The sequence below is a fragment of the Aedes albopictus genome, chromosome 2 (assembly GCF_035046485.1).
Source record: "Aedes albopictus strain Foshan chromosome 2, AalbF5, whole genome shotgun sequence".
Lineage (NCBI taxonomy): Eukaryota > Metazoa > Arthropoda > Insecta > Diptera > Culicidae > Aedes > Aedes albopictus.
This window is the reverse complement of record NC_085137.1, coordinates 507,762,279-507,777,588: the sequence shown is the minus strand read 5'-3', so window position 1 is coordinate 507,777,588 and position 15,310 is coordinate 507,762,279. Positions and strand designations below refer to the sequence as shown.

The following is a 15,310-nucleotide window of genomic DNA, read 5'->3' as shown; positions in this document are numbered from 1 at the left end:
ATTACCTCTAAATGTTCGCACCATGGATTTGTCCAACATATCTCCTGCAGCGCTACGACGCCGCGGTCTTTAAATGGATTGGGGAGTATGCGGATACTCCCAATGAAGTGGAGAGACAGGCAGTTCCATGTACCGAGAGTTTCCAATCGCAAGTCCTTTATGTTCGCTGGGATCGTTGCCGTACTAACCTACTTCTGATTTGCCGTTGTAATGCTTTGTCACGGGTGGTTCACAGGGCCGGACACCATTATTCCCTTACTTTCTGGAGGATCAGGGTGCACAGTTGAGTTTCGCTGGCGCATGGACGTGATCATCCGCTTCTAACATTGGGATCAAAAGCTGTTGTGACTTCGATTTGGTGCTGCGACGATAATACATTCATTGAAACAATAAAACAAAACGCCAGTCACAAAATAAGACATTACTCACTTCTGAAAACAAACCCCCAAAGCGGTAATACAATTCCAAGTACAAACAAAATCTCCTCAAGAATGCCGCAATCCTCATAACGAAAACATCGCACACTCTTGAGCACTTCGGTGCTCTACCATCATCATACCTCTATACACGGTGGGCGTTAAATCCATTCTGCTCGGCATCCTGCCCGACCGACCCAGGAAAATGATGTATAAAACATTGTTTCGAGTAATTACATATTTATTTCCACATAAGATTATCCCCTGGGGCCTTTACCTTCGCCGCGTTATTCTGTTGGCCTGGTCTGTCCCGGTCTGGAAGGTTGTTTGGCTCGTATGGGAGAGTGCACACGGCAATGTTTGTTCTGTTTCTGCGGCGAGCGTGTGAAAGAAACTCCTGCGCTCTCAGTTCGACCCGAAAACCCCCAAACCTTCTCCTGGGGAAGCTCCTTGGAACTCGTGTGGGAAGGCGGCAGCATCCTCGGAGTTGTGCCAACAATCCAACTGTAAGCAGCAGAGCTCGTGGTGTGTGTGGCCTCGGTTTGGGCCGCGCGTACTCCCCCGCACGGGGACGACAAAAACTATACCGAAGAGCAAGCTACTTAAGTTGATGTGAACCACTTTAGGCGCACTTTAGTTGTTCCACCTTGACGCGTGTCTCGCTCTGCCACCGTTTTGCTACGGCATTGGCCTGTAGAGGTAGTTCGTCGTCGTCGCCGTCGTCGCCGTCGTCTCCGACGGAGGTACTTGAGCGTGAAAGAGTCTCTTCTTTTCCCTGTTACGTAGCGAAAGGTGGGAAAATGGTGCGAGTATGGAATTAGAATCTCAAAGTTTCAGTCGAAGACGGAGCTCGGCAAGGACGACGATACACGGCAGCGGCATCATCTACACATACCTACTTACGGCCAATTCAAGGAGTCCCAGAGCTGCCACTGCGAGGGAGCATAATCAAAATGGTGTTAAGGATAACAGGACGGTTCCTTTTCTCCGTGTGTAGGCTGCCTCGCAGTGGAAGTAGGGGTTTGTTGAAGAATCAGCTTTCTCCCCCCACACATTCTCGAACGCGACCACACACCGCCGGATCGAGACGAGTTTTTTGCCTTTCCTCGATGAAAGTTAATCCCTTAAGTGGCGGACGAAGTAAAAGAACGGAGTTGTGGCGTGGGAGCGGAAGCAATGGCTACCGGAAATTAACTGATTATCAATGCATGAAGCTTGGGGATTTGCGCTGTATTCCGGTGCACATGCGATACCAGCCGGGCTTGATGGGGAACTCATGTGAAATAATGCGGCTGCACGGCAATGAGCGTATTGCTGCCTCATGAGGGCGAGAAAGAAAAATTATTTCTGAGATGGGAGGTTGTTTTAATTAGGACGAAGCTAACTGAAAAGAATGACTTCATTGAATTCAGAGTACCAAGGTCAGGTTATGGGGTTGAATATTTCAGAACCACGCAAGTGAGCTGTTATTTAAATTCTTTACTGCTGGTAATCCCATTAACTCTTCTTTTTGACCTTAGCATTGGAGCTGGCCTCTTCTATATGGCAAGTAAGGTAATTTGAGGAAGGTTAATACCTCACTATGAAGTGAGTGTCTTCTACTCAGTGCTGCCATGATAAAATCGGAGTTGGTTACTGGTTATTTTGCCATAACATCATTATTTGGATGATTTTTCCTAATCAGGATTAGTAAAAAATAAATAAAAAAATAAAACTCCTCCAAGTAGCACTGCACCAAGGAGGAATTCCTGAAGAATTATCGGAATGGATCTAAGGGGAACTTCGTAAAGAAATTAGGCGAGAATTTTCTGAAGATATATATGGATTTTCTTTCATGAAATAGTGGAATTTCAAGAAGAGTCTTTCGTGATTTTTTTAGAAGAATTTGTGAAGAAATCCCTGCAGCAATATCTGGATAACGAAATGAATAAACATCTGTGAATTTGTAAAAAAAAATCCTGTAATAATCCGAGAAGAAATTCCTAAAAGTATCCATGGATAAAATCCTTGTTGAATTTCTGGCAAAATACATAGACCAGAGTAATTCGTGTGGAAACCTTTGTTTGAGCTTCCATTGGATTTTCAGGAATCCTGCTTGAACCACTGGAAGAAGTTCCTGAGAGAGTTTTTGATGGAATACCTGTATGATTTTCTCAACGAAACTCTGGAAAAATTTCTATAGAATTCGCCAAAGGAAATTCCACAAGAATCCTTGAACGAATCCTAGAAATATCCTAAATAGAAGAAAATATCCTCAATGAAGGATTTTCCAAAGAATCCCAAGAAGAAATTCTGAAGCAATCAGTTAACATTTTTATTAAGAAATCTTTGGAGAAGTTTGTTAATGGATGAATTTCCAAGGAAACCTCACATAGAATTTGTAAAGTACTTCTGGAGGAATTTCTAGAAAAATGCTTGAAAAATTATATGCAGGAATTCCTGAATTTTAATTTGGAAAACTTTAGAAGAAATTCATAAAAAAAATTTCAATTCCTGGAAGAATTTCTGCTATTCTGCTATTATCAACGCATCATCCCCTGGCTTTCGCCCATCTGCGTTGTCTTTTCACTAGGCAATACGTCTACCAATTGATGTTTATGGGCTTGCCGGACCAAGTCATGTAGCTAAGCCAAACACCCCACCTACAACTGTTGGGTAGGCACCATTGTCCCGCCCACTGGTCTTTTACAGCTAGTTGTAGGTGCATGTGTGCGTGTAAGTATTGGAGTGTGTGTGTCAGTGTTGGTGTATTGTAGGCGCCAACTCGTTCTAATCCACTCTGATAGCTAACACCCTATTTAACCATTACCCTTAAATTTGGCAATCTATGAAATAGAATGAGTTAAACGCCTGTAAAAAACAGTCAGTTAAATCAAACAAGGAGTATTAGTATTAAAGCGAAGATACAACGAAGCAACGCTCCGAACCTCGAGAACACAAACCCCAAGAACCAAATGACAGGCAGCGCCGATAAGTCGATCGACTGGCCACCATCAGTGAATAACCAATCGAGTAAACCCCCTAGCACAAACTGCCACCAGCTCTCCCGACCTGCGCCCAACAAATCCGAGGCACAGCCCAGCCTTAGCTTCACCTTAAAACCAAAATCTAGATTACAGAGCACAATACTTCCCAAGTAACCACGCAGCTCGAGCCGCAAATCACGCACAACACGGCACAAATAAGACAAACACTACCACGCCCGTTCAACCGAAACCGACCTAGAGTAGAGAAGGGTCTCTTTCCACTCCAACCCGGACTCAACTGCACCCACAGGGCAGCGCATCTCACCCACACCGCACTCATTCATGCATCACTGTCCGAGCCGCACGGTCACCTGGGTTGAGTCTATCTGCATGACCTCGCCCAACCCGTAACGCAGAGTTTAAATCCCTCTCTTGCATTACAAAGTACTCCCTCTTCCCAAAAATCTGTGCGTGGTATAAATGAGATCTTAAGGCTGAAGAAATCGTCACCAATACAACCGCCAACACTGAGCACTCAATGATGTCGGCCTTATCAACGACGACCCCCTCAGTCCCAAACCCAATTATCCCACACTACCCAAGTAACCACCCTGCTGAAGCCGTAAGAACCGCACGCACAAAGCACACACACACCGACACGCACCACCCCACACAAACCACCAAGGCCGAACAAAAGCGGAAAGCGGTGCCACCACTGCTGACTCAGCCCTAACGGTCCATAGCAATGCCTGTCAATATATGCGCCTCACAAATGCAACCCCTACACCCTAACAGTATGGTCACTTGGGTATCCCTGGGTTTTGACATGATGGTTAGGGATCACAGCCATCAAAACGTTCCACACTTTATCAGGGCTTACGACCTTTTGACATGATAATTTCTCAATAGTTTCAAGCTCTTTCGGACCTTCCGCTATTGGAGACCATCATGGCTAGCTGTGTTAATTTCAATTCCTGGAAGAATTTGTGACAAAAACGTTGAAAAAATTCTTAAAACATTTTGTATTTCTGAAGTAATTGCTGGAGAAGCTTCTGAAAAAATTCGTGGCAGATTTTCTGAGAGAATTTCCTGAGGAATATCACTTAGAATAATTTATGAATAAATGCACGGAGGAATTTCTGTAGCATTCCATGCAAGATTTTCATAAACATTCCCTGGAGATTTTGTAAGGAATTCATGGAAGATTTTCTGAAAGTAATTCCTACACAATTTAAGATTTCCTTAACGAATCTCTCTATGAATTTTTGAAGCAATCCATGGAAAAAATATTAAAAGACCTCTGGTGATATCTTTCGTGAAGTTATTAAAGAAATCCATAGAGACATTTCTAAAAGAATCTGTAGGATATTGTTTGAGATAAATTTGGGAAGAACTTCTGAAGAAAGGGAAGATATATTACCAAACAAGGCCCTTGCATAATTTCTCAAAAGATTTAACTCCTGGAAGATATTTTTTTAAGGAATCAGCGAAGAAATTTCAAAAGGGCTCCTAGAAGAGTAACTGGAAGAATCTTTACAAGGTTTTCTCAAAGTATAGATAAATCTCTAGAGAAAACTTTAAGGAAATATTTGGAATTTCTGTAAATTAATTCTTAGTGAAACTTTTCTTTTTTATCTGTATTAACGAGATTTTTAGCCCTAGGCTAGTTCATCTCAGGACCCACGCTTTACTTCCCTCCGAAGGAAGAACTCACATTTTGTGAGTTTGTCGGGAGTGGGATTCGATCCCAGGTCCTCGGCGTGACAGTCACGGGCTTTAACCATCACACCAGGTCCGCTCCACGGTTAGAGAAACTTTTGAAACAACCCATGGATGAATTTCTAAAAATATTCATGAGATTTGTTATAAGGAATTCCTACACAAAAAAAATCGTAAATAATCCCTGCATGTAGGAGTTCTTGTGAGAATTTCTGAAGCAATCCCTGAAACATTTTCTGCAAGCATCCGTGGAGAAGTTTTGAAGGAATCCATGCAAAATTTTGTGATGGGATTCCTAATGGAAAAATCCCTGTAAGATTTTCTTTAAAAAAATGCTTGACCACAGTCATTGTACAATTATGGGTTAGTATTATTAGTCAGTCAGCTCACAATTCAAATGGGGTTGACCCATGATTGTGGGTGACCCACATTTGTGCTATGACTGTACTTTCTGTTAATTTATTTTAAAGGTTTTCTACGGGAATTGTGAGAATTTAAAACTAAAACATGCATTTCATAAAAATGTTTGTAGCTTGTAATAAGTGAGTTTGTCTGAAGAAATTTCGACGTCGTTCCGTTACAGACATACAAGTTTTAGAAGATTTCTTGAAGATGAAAGTTTCCATAATAAAGATAATAATAATAATCATAAATTTCTATTATTGGAAATATTCAAAAGATTTTTCAAACCTTAAGGCATCCCAGGGGTAACTTCTGAATAAATATCTAAAGGAATTTCTACAGAAATTCTTAGACGAAATTCTGATAATTTCCTGTGGTAATTTCCGAAGAAAAAAATCTCATGGAAATCTCTAAAGCAGTCCATGACACACAAACCATTCTTTGTGAAATTTCTGGAGGAATCTCTAATAAAATCGCTGATGAAAATTTCCGGATGAATCCCTAGAAGATTTATCGAAAGAGTTCTTCTGAGACTTGCTGGATGAATCTTCTAGAAAAATCCCTCCAGGAAATTTCTGATGGAATCTCTGAAAGAAAAACCACTTATAGAGATATTTTGTACGTTTGCACAAAAAATGGACACCTGCTCATAAGAAACACAGGCGATTTTCTTATATTTAGGAGAAGAAGTTTCCAATGGAATGAAGAAGAATTTTCTTACATAGCTTACAAATACCGGTTCTGGTAGGGAAATAGAAAGACTTTCTAGAATCACATACTGCTAAAGAGTGTAGTAGCTCAAAATTCACAAATTTTCACAAGTATTCCATGTTATTATTTTATTACCATTATTATTCAAACAAACGTCGTGTCAAAAGCAATAAAACAGGTTTTTTTATGAACCCCCCCAGGGACACCTTAAGAAATTCCTCCAGGTATTTCTTCAGGGAGTTCTCCAGTGATTCCTTTTAGGAATTCCTCAAGGGGCTTTTGCAGTAATTTCTTTCTCGTAGATTCCTCCTGTGGGGTTACAAAATGCTTCAGGAATTCCTCCCACGATCCCCTTAGAAATTTTCACAAATGCTTCTGCACGGACGAATTAAGAATACCTCTACGAACTTTTCCATTATTCAGTCAAGGATTACTCCAGAGATTCCTTCGAGAGTTTTTCCTGGGATATCTGTAGACATTTCTACCGTAACTGTTTCAGTGCTTTTTTCGAGGATTCCTTAAACAATTTCACCAGAGATCATTTTAGATGTTTCTGCAAGTTTTCCTTCAGAAATTTCTCCATATATTCGTTCAGCAACTCCGCTAGATATTGCACCTAGTATTGCACCAATAACACTAGTTTACAGCATTTTTGAACTCGGTAAGCTGATGATCGTTTTTGGTGTAGAATCATGCCCTGAGTTCGAAAACGCGAAGGAAAAAAATTACAGTAGAGCGGAAATTTTTTCGACTTTCCATACAAGGTTGATGATTTGAAATCGATTTTTGTTCTATTTTTAAGCAAAGTCGCTCACTTCAAACATCTCATTCTCCGAAATCAATGCTTCGATTGAGCTGAAATTTTTACTGTAACTCGCCTACATATGATATGTCAACTAAACGTCGAGAAAGAATTTTTAAGTTGTTTTTTTCTTATTGAAAAAAATACATTTCTTCAAAAAAAATTGGGAATTTGGCTAAAAATTAAGAAGATCGTCCCTAAAGCTCGCCAATATCTTGAGTTTCATCAATCTTACGCAAAACCTGTATTCAGATGATCGAATGGTATTGTATTTAGCTTTCAATTGATGAAAAAATATTTAAAATTGGTTGAACAAAACGCAATATATTTGAATTTTAGTAAATTACTCATTTTGAAAAGTTGTAAAACTCGATATTGAACTAAAACTCAAAAGCTGTTCTACTTAAAAAATTTTGAAGGTCGGTTTCGAAATCAGCACTAAATTGTGCTTCAAAAATTTTGGTCGTTGGCAGAAGTTCACGACTTTCGGTTTATTTTGTAAACTTGTGTAATTAATTGAAGTATTTCTGCGGGAATTTTTCCCAAGAATTCTTTCAGGAAATTTTACCAGAGATTATTCCTACAGAAATGCTTTACGGAATTCGTTTAGAAAGCTCTCCTGGGATTTCCTAAAGAATTCCTCATGGAATTGCTTACGGGATTCGTCTTGAGGTTTCTTCAGGAATTCTTCCAAATATTCCTCCATGAATTTCTCCAGGTATTTTCACAGGAATTCTTCTATATATTCACTTGGGATTTTTTTCAGGAAAATTTCCTGAGATTATTTTAAAAACTTCTCTAAGCATTCCTCCAGAAAGCCTTCTTCAGGAACTCCTCCAAGAATTCATAATGGAATTCCTCCAGGATTCCCTTAGGAATTGCTTATCGGTCTTCTTCCGGGATACCTGCTGGGCTTTCTTAAAGAATTTCTCCAGTTATTCTTCCAGGAACACCTCTGTAGCTTACCCAAGATTCCCTAAAGATTCCTCCATGAATTTCTATATAGATTCCTCCAGGAATTCCTATGAGAATGTATGCAGAAATTCCTCCAAAGATTCCTCCTGAAAATTTTCCAGTGATTCTTCAAGGATTTCTTCCAGGGATTTCTCCAGGAATTTATTAAGGAATTTCTTCTCCAGGGATTTCTCCTGGGGTTTCTCTAGGGATTCCTCCAAAACTTACTATAGGGATTCCTCCAGGTATTTATCCAAGGATTCCTCCAGAGATTCTTTAAGAGATTTCTTCAGGAGTTCCTCCAGGCATTCATCCAGGAGAAATTCCTCCAAGAACTCGTCCAGACATTTCTCCAGGATTTCATCGAGCAGTTTCTTCAGGGAATCCTCCTGGAATTCTTTCAAGAATTCCTCCAGGAATGGACCTAGGAAAATCTCCAGAGATTCCCAATGAAATTGCAACAGCAATCCCTCGAGGATTTTTTTTTGAGGGAATTCCTCCAGGAGATTTTCCAAGGCTTTCTCTATGAATTTCTCCAGAGATTCCTCCAGTGATTCCTCTAAGGATTCCACTGAGAATTCCTCCAAAAATGTCTCCAAGCATTCCGTCAGCACTTCCTCAAGTATTTTTTTTTTCAGAAATTCCTCATTGAATTCTTTCAGGAATTCTTCCAAGCATTCCTGCAGAGTTTCCTCCAGGGATCTGAAAAAAATCCGAGAAATTCCTTCAGGGGTTCCTCCAGGGTTTCCTCCAGAGATTTTGTCAGAAATATGTCGTTACATATATCCAATCCAGGGACTTCTACATTAATACCTCCAAGAATTCCTCTAATTTTTCCTTCAGGAATGTCTCCAGAAATACCATACCATGTATTTTTTAATTACTCAAACAATTTCTGGATGACCTCTTTCTGCGATTTGTATCGGAATTCTGTAAGATAATTTTAGAGGATTTTTTTCAAGAAGGCATCTAGAAATGATTTCACAATTGTCTCCAAGACATTCTTAAGAAATTTATCTACGGAACGGTTCAGGAATCTTTTCAAGAATACCCCTGTAAAAGAGTTTTTTTTTTCAGAAAATCGCTCTACGATTCTTTCAAGAATATATCTTGTCGAGTCAAGTACAAGACACTGAAGACGACCTTACAGTTGAGGTCGAAATACGTATCTGTCAAAGGATGCAAATTCTTAGTGGAATTCAAAGGAACAGTACTTAACCCGATTTTCTTTTTATTTATATTTTGAGTTTTTTTTTCTCCAGAAATTCTTCTAGTAGTTATCCATAGATTGTTTCAGGAACTCCTCCTGAGATTATTCCTGTAAGATTTGAATGTTTTGAGGATATTCCTTTAAAATTTGTCAGGGGATTCTTTCACAAATTCGATGGATTCCTCTACACGCAGAAAAATGAGGCTTGTTTAAAACAATAAAACGCATGGTTGATTTTCAAACTGAGCTTTTACTTATTGCAAAGTTATATTTCATTGTTCTTACTTAGAGTTTATCGATCAAAACAACCAATTCCCATCATTCCATATAACGTTAAAATCTGCATTTGTTTCAATAAAATGGGGACCATAAACATGGCCCGGAAGCACTCACACATCTTCAACATTCTTACCCCAATATCGCCACAACGAAGAAAGTGTAGCAAATCCATCACTCCAAGTGCAGTTTTGGCCGTGATGGATAACGCGCAGGTACTCAAGACTGCATCGAAAAAAAAAGGTGGACGGTTTCGATTTTTTGCCTTTTTTTATTCGTTCTCGCTTCCATCCGCTTGTCGAGTGTCTAAAAATAGATTTCCGAGCTGCCGCAGGAGCTGCCGTCACCAACACAATCACTTCCCGGCTTTGTTATTAGCAAAAATCAATCGTTTAAAACAATCTGTTATTTTATGTTGAAACTACCAAATATCTGTTTGTTCTAACAAACTGTCAAAAATTTCGGCAAATGAAAATATTTGTATTATCAAACAATGGAACAGTTCAGTTTAAACTAGAAATCAGTTTGTCGCTATTGCAAACTGAAAAGTCGGTTGATTTGAACTAGAATTTAATTGTGTTTACTAATTATTTTTCTGCGTGTAGGACTTACTTCTTAAGGCGAAGCTGGAAGCATTTTCTCATATTTTTGGTTTTTGATTTTTTATTAAATAACGAAGCAATATTATCAAAATCGGTTTTCGTACAGCATGGATCAAGGTGTGTACTGAATTTTTCCCTGGTGGAAAATGTTTGACGTTTTTGCTTAAACCATTTTTTTTGTTAATTGTTGTATAAAAATGGTTTCCGAAAAAATGAAAAACATTTTCCACCAGGAAAAAAATTAGTAGACACTTTGATCTATACTCTACATGTGACGAAAACCGATTGATAGGGCGGATTTTGGGGTCACTGAACGGATTGGGTGGACACTATCACCACTGGGATCACTCGGTACCACTGGATTCACCAAAAAACTTGATTTGGAACTTAAAACTTGAAACTTTATTCTTCGACGGTTTGGATTTGACTAACTAAACTTTATTCAATTACATCGCTTGTCTACCCTAAATAGTAAAAATCTACTTTACCGACATCATCAGCAATCGATAAAAGTTTCTTATAATTTACAACCAATGTTTTCAACTATTGCGCCCAGGCGGGCCTCAAACCCTGATCGAGTGATTGCCGGTCGCAGCCAATAGCCCCTATACCACAACGGGACTCAGTGAGAGTGAGCGTTATTGAAGGCTACACTTTCGTACTACAGTCGCATTGAAGGTGGAAAGCGGAATCTATTTTTAGATTCGAGGTTAATCAAACTCTCAGTTTTGGGAAAACTTTGACATATACGTTTGGAAGTTGATAACATATTTTGTTATCATTTAGAATTTTTATGTTATCGCGATAGACTAAAATTATCGATAACTAAATTTGTTATCATCCGATTATCTTCAATTGGAGAAGATGACAAAAATAACAAAGTGATAACACCGATAACATAGTTTGTAATCAAAGTGATATCACTTTTTTATCCGCCTTTGCTCGGGTAACATTTCTTTAGTATTCAATGTCGTCCTTGTATTTTTATCAATTATAACTTTCTACAAACAAACAATCTTGAATAGAGTGGAATTTTCCACCGATTCTTTATACCAACATCTCTGCTTGTATTATGTTTCAATAATTAGCTTCGACCTGTTCGTTCTTGCATCTAAAATAAGCCCGGCGAAGCAACTTTACCACCCTTCGGGGTGAGAGCAACATCGAGAAAATTGAATATTTAATGTCGATGCATTAGCATTCACAATTGAATGAATTTTAAAACCAACTTCACCGTCGCGTCGTCCAGCTTCTCGATCGCCACCCAACGACGACGACGAAGTTACCCTGGACCACCACCACCGATAGGATTCAACCATTTTCGCTTCAATTTAAAAGACATTTAGGTAACTGCATCAGATCCTCCAACTGGTCTCGGTACGCCCACTTCCGCGCATTTCATGTTATCACCACTGATTGAACATGGCGGGCGGTGCGGCAACTTCGCCTTGGGGTTGCTACGGAATTCCATCACGGCGAAGCTTTTAAAATAATTGCATACCGGTTTCCCAGTTTTTCCTCGAATCGCCATCTGGGTCCTGGGAATGTCTGGTAACCAACGGAGCCGAAAAGTAATATGAATTTTGGTGCAAATGAAAATTTTGTGCTGCACTTTCATGTTTTCCTTTGGAGCTCACTTCCGCTTCGAGTGAAGTCAAGTGTTTTCTGTTTTGGTGAAAAAGAGGAAATGCGGTCGTCTTGGCTTTTCGCGGTTGGCTAAGCGTTTGTATTTTTGGATCTTTACATACAGGGGATGGCCAAAATGTTTGGCATAGGCAACTTTTTTTCTCCCACAAAAAAATTCAACATGCTGTAACTTTTCATAGAGTGCATCAAAAAATCTCAAATTTTGACTGTTTGTCAATCTATTATGTGTGCATCATTGGTACAAATTTGGGCTCGATTGATTAATTTTTCGCGAAGTTAGAACCGTTCGGGTAAAACACTATGTTTTAGACAACTCATTTTTGAGCTGTCATAACTCGGAAACCAGTGAACCAAATTGAATGAATTTTTTAACGTTTATCAACAATATATTGATACTCAATACGACGTTATAAAATGTAATATTTTCTTACGGCGAATTAAGTTATATCGGAATGAAATTTTTACCCATATAGAGGAAAATAAATAAAATTAACAATACCACACAAAAATTATTAAATGTGTTTTTCCTTCAATCTAAATAGGCTCTAATATATCTGATTAGAGATAATTTGAGAACAGAAGTGGAAAATCTTTGGATATCAACACTAAAATTTATTCACAATAATGTAAAAAAATTACATTTTTTCGAGAAAAGTCCAAAAAGTGTCAATCCATGATAACTTTTTTCATTGTTTAAAAAGTATCTATGTTTTAATAGTTTGTGAAGCATTTACATATTGTTAGTGTACGTTCAAAATTTCATTCAATTCGGTTTACTGGTTTCCGAGATATGACAGCTCAAAAATGCGTTGTCTAAAAAAAGGTGTTTTACCCGAACGGTTCTAACTTTGCGAAATATTAATCAATCAAGCCCAAATTTGTACCAATGATGCACATATAATAGGTTGACAAACAGTCAAAATTTGAGATATTTTGATGCGCTCTATGAAAAGTTATAGTCAAGCTGAACTTTTTTGTGAGAGAAAAAAAAGTTGCCTATCCCAAACATTTTGGCCATCCCCTGTAACTTTAAATACTTCAAGGATGATTTAAGGTATATAAAAATGCTTGGGCCCCCATAGCCGAGGCGGTAAACGCACGGGTATTCAGCATGACCATGCTGAGGGTGACGGGTTCGATTCCCGGTCGGTCCAGGATCTTTTCGTAAAGGAAATTTCCTTGACTTCCTTGGGCATAGAGTATCTTCGTGCCTGCCACACGATATACACATGCAAAATGGTCATTGGCAGAGGAAGCTCTCAGTTAATAACTGTGGAAGTGCTCATAGACCACTAAGCAGAGAAGCAGGCTTTGTCCCAGTGAGGACGTTACGCCAAGAAGAAGAAAAATGCTTGTGGAAATCTTCTATACATACAAAAATGCAGTGTCATACGTGGGACCTCGCATAACTTGCGAACGGAAGGTCCGATTTTGGTCGTCTTAGTTCTGTTCTGTTAGTTTTCACCCAAGGAAGGTTTATGAGGCAAAAAACTTGAAAAAAAAAGATTTTTTGAAAAACGATCTTCCATACATTTTGACCGGAGACTTGGTCTTGGCAAGAAAATTAGAACGTCTAAAAACGCAGTAGGCAAGATAAAGTTTGCCGGGTACAGCTAGTATTACATTTTTTTTTAAATTCCACGATTAACTTAAGAAACGTGTTGCTAAGTTTTCATACTAAATAGAAATATAACATGAAACGAACTCACCAATCCATACAGGCATCCTTGCATTGCATCAATGCTGGGAAGAAACAAAACACACGCGTTGACAGAATTGCCTTGCATGTCACTTGATTTGATACATTCTGAGAATGCAAAACCTCTTGCGAGCAAGCACACTGACACAACACCATCCGTCCATTTTATTCCTTACTTTATCGTTTCTGACATCACCATCAACCATCGGCGATGGTTTGCCATCAATCGTGCCGGTGGACATTCCATTCTTCGACTTTCTCTCGGTTGACATTGGAATGAGCAGCATTTTTGACATTCCGGAACAGTCCTATTCACTCATCCATCCCCCACCGCCTCCCAAACAATCGATTTAATTCCATTTCATTTGCGAACACACTCAAAACTGATTTGCGGGCTCGGCAAAAACGCGCACAGCCGTCTGCTCAGTAAAACTATCAGCTGATATCCCAGCAAAAAGTGACATTTGTTAGCTGACTCTCAGCAAAACGATTGCCGAAGCTCAGCAATGAACTGTCAAAATTGCTGAGATCTCAGCAAAATTGTTGTTTGCTGATTACTCGGCTGTGCAAATCTCGGCAAAAGAATGGGAAAATGCTGATATCCCGGCAATCTGAATTAAGTGTGAAAACCTAATTTTCCCAATAATCATGTCCTCGGCGACATTTGCCCCCCACCATCATTCTCGACCTTATGCTCAAGATTTTTTTCCTTTCCTCCCTCTCTCTATTCCAGCGATGGCCTATCCCATGGAGCCAAGCGACTGCACGAGGCGGCCCGGATGGAACTGCTGCGGAACGTCACCGAGCTGCTGAGTCGCACCTTCCCGTCGCAGTTCGTCTTCCCGGTGGTCGGTCACGACGACGGCACGCTGAACTTTGGCCAACTCGGCGAACTGTGGCGGCACTGGTTGCCGTCGGAGGCTCTGCAGACCTTCGAGAAAGGTGAGACGACGCGACGGAATAAAGAGGGTGAAGTTACTTTTTGGAAAGGGGGAAGTGGTGGAATGGGGATAGCTAACTGACAGTCAGACAGACAGACAGACACTCAAATGGACGGATGTAGCGAAGTTTTCCTCTACAACGACGTAGGCGAGTAGTAAGAGGCTCTTACTACTCGCCTACGTCGTTGTAGAGGAAAACTTCGCTACATCCGTCCATTTGAGTGTGAGTGCTGAAAAATTCATTTCGTCATATCTAAATTCAAACACGTACAGCTTATTTTAGAAGCTGAACCTGAGAATATGGTATATGAAAAATTTGTGCGGCTAGATCAGTTCTGCAAGAAAGTCACGGAAAAACCGTTATTTTTCGAATATTTAAGGTAAATGTCACGGACTACCTTCGAAAAACCCCAATGATATTCACGGTGAATATCATTTGCCATTTTTCAAAGGTAGTCCGTGACATTTACCTAAAATATTCGAAAAATAGCGGTTTTTCCGTTACTTTCTTGCATAACTGATCTAGCCGCACAAGTTTTTCATATACCATATTCTCAGGTTCAGCTTCTAAAATGAGCTGTAGGTGGTTGAATTTAGATATGAAAAAATGAAATTTTCAGCACTGGTAAGAGCAACGACGAGTAACGCCGACGTTGCGGGTCGAAGAAGAAGAGATTAGAGCCAGGTGAATATTTGATTGAGGAAGTTGTTTATGCCCTCGGGGACGAAGGATGGTGGTATTCGGGCAGTGGTTATCAACTAGGGATCATTCATTTACTAAAGGCAGCTAAATTACACAGTTAAAAACTAAAAAAAATGCTAGCAAAATCGCCAAATAAAAATTCCAGTTGTTCTTAATTACTGGATAATCTATGGTGATTTCTAAATTGGAGGTATTTATTATGCAGAGCAGAAGAACATACTTATCTCTGTAATCAAAGATATGGATGGTTTTATCATTGCTA

The 15,310-nt window shown here is 39.5% G+C and overlaps 1 protein-coding gene across 1 annotated transcript in view; it reads left to right on the top strand.

Moving 5' to 3' along the window:
* Positions 1–15,310, top strand: part of LOC109621718 (acid sphingomyelinase-like phosphodiesterase 3b) — a 340,436-nt gene that overhangs the window by 222,073 nt on the left and 103,053 nt on the right. Inside the window, exon 5 of the mRNA XM_029870311.2 lies at positions 14,138–14,346. Coding sequence (XP_029726171.1) covers positions 14,138–14,346 — 209 coding nt within the window. The remainder of the gene's footprint in view (positions 1–14,137; positions 14,347–15,310) is intronic.